The 8651-nt window shown below is 41.6% G+C and overlaps 1 protein-coding gene across 2 annotated transcripts in view; it reads left to right on the forward strand.

Moving 5' to 3' along the window:
* The window catches only part of KCNK5 (potassium two pore domain channel subfamily K member 5), a 60096-nt gene extending 51514 nt beyond the window's left edge, over nucleotides 1-8582 (forward strand). For both annotated transcript variants that reach the window (XM_019527274.1, XM_019527275.1), the window contains 3 exons: nucleotides 1193-1359; nucleotides 3533-3701; nucleotides 5421-8582. In XM_019527274.1, coding sequence (XP_019382819.1) covers nucleotides 1193-1359; nucleotides 3533-3701; nucleotides 5421-6238 — 1154 coding nt within the window. In that variant the 3' untranslated portion in view covers nucleotides 6239-8582. The remainder of the gene's footprint in view (nucleotides 1-1192; nucleotides 1360-3532; nucleotides 3702-5420) is intronic.
* The last annotated feature ends 69 nt before the right edge of the window (nucleotides 8583-8651 follow it).

Consider the following 8651-nt stretch of genomic DNA (forward strand, 5'->3'; position numbering starts at 1 on the left):
TCCCCCTTTTTCCCTTTTTTTTTTTTTTTTTTTTTTTTAAGGGGAAAGGGCAAAAGGTATGAGGTGGTCTAAAATTTGCCACTGCTCTATGCAGCTAGAACCCAACCAAAAGGTTTTTGCTCATCTCCAATACGCAGTACTTTGGAAAATCAGCTTCTCTCCCAATGCAAAACCCTGCCTTTGCTATTACAGAAGGCTGCCACTGATATATCTGTAGGACCCTGCGAGATTCAGAAAAAGAGCAGGTTTATGGGTTGGTTGTTGTTTGTTCTGAAAAAAGAACATCCATGGTGTTGGAAAACACAAACTGACCAGAGGAGGTGAGCAAGATAGGAACCTTACTGCTAAACCAAATACAGCAACATGTTCCCCCTGTTAATATTACTTAAGAAACCCTTGAAGAAATCTGACTTTATTTTTGCTTGACTTCCAGCAAGAAAACTCAGGAAAGCAAACATAGTTTAAACAAGAAATTTCAAGCAGAGGGTTAGAAAATAAGCTGGTTGTCTTTCCTGGGTCTGTGCTCAGAATACCAATGGTTGCTTGTTGAGTTCTGTTACTATCCAAGATTTAAAGCCCTGATCAAGGCAACTTGCACATTTGTGACCCATTCTCCTCCAGCTGGTTGTCTGATTGCCTCTCTCTGCAGAGGTGCTAGGGTATAACATTCATGCCCAGAATGGAGATCTCACAAGGGGCGCAAATTTCTTAGCAGTGGCACTTTTGATCTGCTAACTTGATTTCTTTTTTGTCTTTATGGCAGGAGATGCGGGGGAGGGATTATAGAGGATGCATTTGAATCAGTTTATAAGATTCAGACTTCTAGCAGTATTTTACCAAAAGAGGGGGAAAAACACTTTAGGTGCCTCAAGGTGAGGGTTTTTTTAATCTCTGGTTTATCTGATGAGAGAGGCCTCAGAACTTGTAGATAAGCCAGGAGGCAACTAAAATGCAGCCCTCCATTCCCAGCCTCGACTTAAATATAATATGTTACTTAGAAGAAGGCTTCCAAGTATTTCAGGTCATCAGCATTGGGTAGGAAAGGACTGCAGCTTTTGAGTTGTGGATATTTGGTACAGCAAAGGCTCAGACAATGGCTTGTCATCTGTGTATAGACAGAATTGTACTGCTATATGCTTAGCACAAGCCCATAGCTCATGTGAGCTAAATAGTATCTTCTTATCTCTTTCAGGATATGGAAACGTTTCTCCAAAGACACCCTCTGGGCGTCTCTTCTGCATATTTTACGGTCTCTTTGGGGTTCCCCTCTGCTTGACATGGATCAGTGCTTTGGGGAAGTTCTTTGGTGGGCGTGCCAAGAGGCTGGGCCAGTTCTTGACCAAGAGAGGAGTAAGCCTGGTATGTTTCTTCTCTGGCCAAGTGTTTCATGTGTGACTTAACCTAGTTCTTTGCATGCCTGCTTATCTGGGTAGGACATTTGGACATATCAAGGGGCAAATTCCGTAGTGATACTACACAGTTTGACCTAGAGCAGGACTGGACTCTGTAAGCTGTCATAGACTAATCATAGAGAAGTAGGGCTGGAAGGGACCCTTAGAGGCCATCCAATCCAATCCAAAGCAGGACCATCCCTGTCCAAACCACCCTATACAATCCACAATCTAAACTTTTCATAAGACTGCCATAAACCCTAAGACAACACAAGACATAACATCCTGACTTGCCACAGGTAAAGCAGAGGAACCATGGCAGCCAGTTGTCCCGCTTCTATAAAAGATCATTAATATATGCTAGAGATATTTGAAGTAAAGGGCCACACCCCCTGTTATGGAAGAAGGCAACAAAATGCCCAGTCCACACGTATCTGACCATGGGGAAAATTCCTTCCTGATCCCAGATATGGCAATCAGTCTGATCCTGAGCAGAGGAGGAAGACCCTCCAGCTAGGAACCTCTGGTTTTAAGTTCCAGCAGGAGCACTGGCACACCCTAGCCAAAATCCCCAGCCTTGGCTGAAGCCAACACCGAATGCCTCTGAGGGAAGCTTAAAGGCACCCTGACACATGTAACAGAAAGGTGGATTGAGGGGCACCCAGCATGAGGAATACACATAGTAGACCACAGGCATAGCTATGCCTAAGTCATCCTTGACCAGTGGCCGTCCAACCTCTTCTTGAACACTTCCAGTGATGGCCAGTCCACAACTTCCCTAAGCAACCAGTTCTACTGCCTAAGATCGTTTGCCTCAGTTTGCACAGTAGGTCATGACTGGGGCTTCTGGGTGATCCTATAGTCTTAGTTCTCAGTATAGAGACACCCTGCACAACAAAACCTGGGGTATTTTTACATGCGCTTTTGGCATGGCACTGGATGCTTTAATTAGCAAGCCACACTAATTAAAAGTGCCCATGTGTTACATGTATCAGCATCACATTGTGTCCCCACGCTGCTTTAAACTATAGTTCATTGGACATGTTTTATTTCAGAGCACACATCTGCCATTTTGTCAGCGCAGAGACGCACAGTGACATGTCAATTTCTGTGCTCCAGCAGACTCAATTAATGAGTCTGCTCTGATGTGTTGGATTTCCAGCTCATCGGAGCAGGCTCCCCATGTGTGTAGGAGCCCCTGTATAGCAGCGTAAGTGACTTAAAGCAGTAGAGCAAAAATCATACAGTGTACTACTTAGGGTAAAATAGAGATATGCAGACACACATGACCAATTAATAAAAGGGTTTTGTGCAGGAGGAGAGGGGATTAAAATGACCTCTGTACAAGTTCTGGCTCTCTGCACCTGTATGAATTTTGCCTCTAGAGAACTAACAAGCATTGTAGATTACAGAATTGCTGTTCTCTTGAGGGCTGCCATCTAAACTAATGCAAATTGAGTGGCTTGAGTAGTCCCCCAAAAACAGATGGAACTGATGTCCATGAATTCAGAATATGACATGCTTTCTTTTAAGTGCCCTGGCTGCCCCTCTCTCTCCTCTCCAAAACCCTTTAAAGCCCCTTCCTGTCAGCCTTATGGTGCTCCCTCATTGATTGTTGCTAACCTGGCTCTTTTTCTGGTTTCCATGCCCTTGCTTCCAGTGTTCTTCCACAGCATCCTTTTTTTGCTACCAAAGCAACTACTCCAACAGCTACTGCTTATGACTGGATCACCCTGGACAGAAGTGGTGATATGCTCACAGACTGCAGTGATCTCTACCTGTTCAGGCATCAGTGCTTGTACCAAACCTGTGTACTGCACTAAATTACTGCTGCTACTGTAAGGAACTCTTCTACCTTTTGGAGTATGCATGCATCCAAAAAGTACTTGAGAAAATGACCTGAAAGCACTGTTTTTGAGGTGTCTGAATGATGTGATGATTTTTTTTTTTTTGTTTCCATTCATTCATTTACTTTTTTCAGTCCCCTTTAGCCATGGTTGCTAAACTCTTACTGCAGAAGTACAAATTGACTAATATCACTGACATTGGGCACAAAACAAAGTGCACTGGGTGAAAGAAAATGTGACTTCTCTCTAAAGGTTTTTTTGTTGTTGTTGTTTGTTTTTTTTACTTCTTCCCAGAGGCAAGCACAAATCACATGTACAGCTATTTTCATTATGTGGGGAGTCCTCATTCACCTGGTTATTCCTCCCTTCGTCTTTATGGTGACAGAAGGCTGGGACTACATTGAAGGTCTCTATTTCTCGTTCATCACTATCACCACCATAGGATTTGGAGACTTTGTTGCTGGTCAGTAATAACTTATTCTCGTGTTGTCCAATGTATGTGTCACGTGTGCTGTCACTTCCCTGAGATATAAGATTTCCAGAGCCTTCTGCTTTACTGAATATTTCCCTGGTGGTCAGTGCTGCTGCAAGAGGAGCAGCGTTTCCTAATGGTTCTCAGTGTTTCCTAATGGTTAATGCTGCTCCAGGAGCTCACCCTGCAGCTTCTTTAAATGGTACTTCAGGCCAGATTCAGTAAAGAGTTAGGCACAGCAACATCTAATCTTTAGGATGTGGCCCCTGAATGGAATCTAATGCTTGTGTTGTGGGGGCAGGCCCACTGTGTGTGCCTAGGGAGAGTTAGGCACCTCTGTAGTAGCAACATGCTAAGCAGGGAGCTACCTAAAGTTTGCTGTTCAGTGTGAAACTACCTAGGTCTGCACAATAGGGAAACGCTGAGGACAGGAAGGGGAAGGTGTCTCAATCCCACCTTTCTTTTGCCAGGATTTATATGTCTGTAGCCCTGAGTAAAGTGCCTGCGTTCTTTCATTTAAAAAAAAAAGAAAGAAAACGGTGCTCACTCTTTTTATTTAGACAATTCTGGGAAGAAGCACGGTGCCCACCTCTTGTGCACTACTCAGGTGGTCAGAGCACTTGCCCAGGATGTGGGAAATCTGAAGCTTTTACTTCCATCAGCCTGGGAGGGGTCATGCCTACCTACCTATCCCACACCCCAAGAGAGTTCTCTACCTGTCAGACTATAGACTTGGAAGAGTTCTGGTTTTCACCCCTGCTCTAAGCACTGCTTATGTATTTTATCCATTGGCTACTTAATGTAAAACTGGAGTTGGGATAGAAAGTGCTTCTTTCCTGCCCAAGTTTGCAGTGGTCTCAGCAACCACTTGAATTTGTCAGTTTCTCAGGGTGAGTTGCTCAATGTGGGGTGAGTGACTGAAAAACTCATGGCCAAATCGCAACAAATAAGTTCTACGTTAGTTGGAGTCCTTCATTTTTGGGTGACTTTGAGAGTACTGCTGCTCTTATGATCATCAGCAGTAGCTCTAATTTTGAATAATGAACACTTGTTTATATCTCTTGTTTAAGGCAGACAAGCTTCCAACCATGCTAGGAAAACAGGGTCCCCATTTTTCAATGCGAGAAATTCGGACGTACTAATGTTGAGGACTCAGGTTTTTAAAGCAGCTTCTAATCTTGGGCACCACCTACTGACACCTTGGCTCTCATTTGGCAAGTTGTATTTCTCCCATGGAAGTAGTCAATGCTGATAGTTCCAACTGACTTCAAACTAAATTCAGTTATAAATGACTACCACCTCTGACTATTGGTTCCTGTGTGTCTAGAGCCCAAAATTACAGAGCACTTTTAAAAACTTGAACATGACTTGCCCATAGTTGCTCAGGAGAATTTGAAACAACCCACATCTTGGCTCTTAACATTGTTTTAACAACTAAACTGTCCTTTCTTTCTGATCCATTTAAAAAAAAAAGTTTGGGTTTTGTTTTTTTTGCAAGAGACTTCTTTTAAGGTTAGTCCCTTTCTAGGACAAACTTTTTCAAGCACTTTCTACTCTGATTTTGTTCTTGGAAGGCAGATGTAAAAAACTGTGTCCTGAAAAGCCTTCAAGGTTTTTTCACTCGGGTTCATGAAGGTTATGCCTGGTTGAATACTTTCCTAAAACTGTATACAGTCACAAGGTGATAGTCCTGTTTTGAATTATTTGCAGGTGTAAACCCAGAAGCAAACTACCATGCCCTTTACCGATACTTTGTGGAGTTATGGATCTACCTGGGCCTAGCGTGGCTTTCTCTATTTGTTAATTGGAAAGTCAGCATGTTTGTGGAAGTCCACAAAGCAATCAAGAAACGGAGGAAAAAAAGGAAAGAGTCATTTGAAAATCCCCCTCACTCTAAAAAAGCCCTTCAAATGGGCACCTCCAAGGATGTGAACATTTTCAGCTTCCTTTCCAAGAAGGAAGAAACCTATAATGATCTCATCAAGCAGATTGGGAAGAAGGCCCTGAAGTCAAACAATGATAATGTCATTAAAACAGACCATTCCAAACCAAATATGCAGATTGCCAATAAAGATGTCCAGGTGACGTACACAAAGAGCAACTCATTCAATTATGATGAGGTTTCCTTAAAACTCAAAAATGGTCACATTGCAAAGCACCTAAATGACCAACAGACAGACAGCCCACTGGGCTGCAACATGTTTGTAAACCAGCTGGACCGAATCAGTGAGGAAGAAGGGGAAGCATGGGACTCCAGGGATTGCCGTCCCCTGATATTTGAGAATGCCAATATAACTTTTGTAAATGAAGATGATGATGAAGAGCAAGATATTTCAGATGATGAGGAAACTTCCAAATCCTCCATGGATGACAATCTTGTAGAGGAACCTGAGACTCCCAAAACCCTGATGAAGTTTTCATCTTCCGATGAATCCACATTTACCAGTAATGAGCTGGAAACTTCTGTGCCTTATGAACAACTGATGAATGAGTATAACACAGTAAACAATGGAAATGCTACAACGTGAAGCAGCACTCATGCTGACAATGGTTGTCTGATGTTGGTTAATAGATGGGAGCAAGGAGGAAGGCACATTTATTGCTTAAAACCTCCTGTTTCTCATTTTTTTTTAAAAACAAACTAAAACTCCAATGTTTTAATGTTACCTACAGGGTTTTTTGTTGAGAAACCATCCATTCAATTTCACTTTATGTGGTTTTTATTGTTTGTTTGGTTTTTTTTTAAAAGCAAGTTGTAACAGAATGACAGTTTAAGGGTTTGAGGAGGCTGGAAGTGTGGGGGGAAAGAATAGTTATTACACTGGACCTATTTTGTGCTTTTCCTGAGGGAATTAGTTTGGGGGTGAAACTACAATTGCAGACAAACTAGTTTGGGCATCTATAACATGTTTGATTACTGTACTAGACTTTCACCTCTGGAAACCTGGATTCAAGTCCTGCTTAGACCATACATGAAAAGTCTTATCATAGTCGAGACTCCCAATTGTGCCATATTCTGTCTCTCTTCTCCAAAAGAAGGAAAAGCAGGATGTACCAAAGGTGAGAGGAGAGGTGCATTGGCAGAGCTGAATAAGGAAGCTTCCATAGCATCAGATTATGCTAGTGCTAACAAAAATGAAGAGCACTAACTTCTTGAACAAATCTATTTAAAAGCCCAAAGGAACTGGTTTAGAGAGCCTTTAATGAACAAGGACCTACCCTAGGATGAAAATCCTTCTTGGGCATGGAAAGCATGTGTGAATGAAATTCAGGGTCTAGCAGCCTGATTGTGTGCAAGAAAGTAGTGAGGAGGGTATGGAGGGGACACCACCCTGATCAAAGTAAAGAAGAGCACAACCACCATTTGACAAGCTTTGTGGGTGCAACATGTCCTTCTGCCCATATTCTAGAGGAAATACTTGAATAAACTTTATATGATGCATCTGTACAGGTGAAGTTTTTAGTGATACTGTTCTTTGAGCAAAAACATCTTTTGAGTAGAGGACACCCTCTGAGTGTTGTAGTGCCTCTTGGAAGGACTTAAAGAGCTGCTGCAGACCTTGTATACAGTGTGTTCAATATCGCTGCAAAATCTTTTGCTGTTTCTTGCCAACTTGGTACTTCAGATTACACTTGAACCTGAGCATTTTTGTACCAGTAGTTGCTTATACTTCTGCATGTTGCATCCTTAAGAGGACATTCCATATGGTTATTTTACCCCAAATAGCTGGGTAATGCTAAATCTTTGTTACCATTTTCAGAAGTGCTACAGTGACTTAGGCTCCAAGTGTCTGTTTCAAAACTGACTTGAGAAGCATAACTTGCTTTTAAAAAGAGACTTGGACCCCTAAGTCACTGTAGCAGTTCTGAAGATGTTATGTCTCGGCTCCAGTTAGGGATTCTTGCTATGGGGTGCCAGGCCTGCTTTTTTTTTTTTTTAAATGAATACCACATTTTGAGTAAAGAAAATGGTGGTGTGTGGTTTTATATTTCTCGCTCTTTTTATTTTGTTAAAGTGCTCTACACATGAAATGTGCCAAATCCTTTCAGATGAAGCTCTTGATTTATGTTGGCAAGAGGTATGGATTTCAGCGGTCCAACATATTTTTAGAACAGAAAATTGCTGGGATTTTAAACTTTTTAACATTATTAGGCAAGTTTGTGTTTTGTTTTACAGTATCTAAGTCATGTCAACATGCCTTAAACTTTCAGCAGTCCAGTGAACAGTTGAAACAAAACTCTAAGCATTTGAGAGCACGGAAAATATGGCTCTCTTCTAACTTTGAGAGGTAGTGTAGAATTGTTGTAATGCTAACTTTGAATGACTAAACTTACTAATAACAGTACATATTAGCTGCTGCTTGAATCACTAGTTTCTCCTTTTGATACAAGGAGAACTTGTGGAAACCTGGCACTCCAGTTGGATATCCTGTTGACGAGAGTTCTGAAGTCACCTACTGTGAAACAAGGAATGACAGTGTTCATTTCTGGTCAGAAGCTTGTACTATTTGCAGGAGCTTCTATACACTAATGTTAACTAAGGGCAAGATCCTGCCCCATTACACTGGTCTGAAATGTAAAGTGTGTTTCATTGGTTTTAGTAGTTACTCCACACTAACATTTGCATGGCTGGGGAGAAAAAGCAAATCCAATGTGTAATTGCAAAATATTGCTGCTGTTTGGCACCTTGATGGAAGGACACAATCAGATTTTTTGCAACTGACAGGAATGAGCACATCTGTCTGAGCAATGTTTGGTTCATTCTAATAGACTTTCTTTTCATAGCCTTTTATTGCGATGCCAAGCCCCTCAGGTGTACCTCCTTGTATTAAGGGTTCTGAATGATGACTGTGCCTTGGTGCCACTAGTACTACAAAAAAACAAAACAAAACAAAACAAAAAAAAAAAAAAAAAAAAAAAAAAAAAAAAAAAAAAAAAAAA

The sequence above is a fragment of the Gavialis gangeticus genome, unplaced genomic scaffold, assembly GCF_001723915.1.
Source record: "Gavialis gangeticus isolate Ggan-Ray unplaced genomic scaffold, GavGan_comp1, whole genome shotgun sequence".
Lineage (NCBI taxonomy): Eukaryota > Metazoa > Chordata > Crocodylia > Gavialidae > Gavialis > Gavialis gangeticus.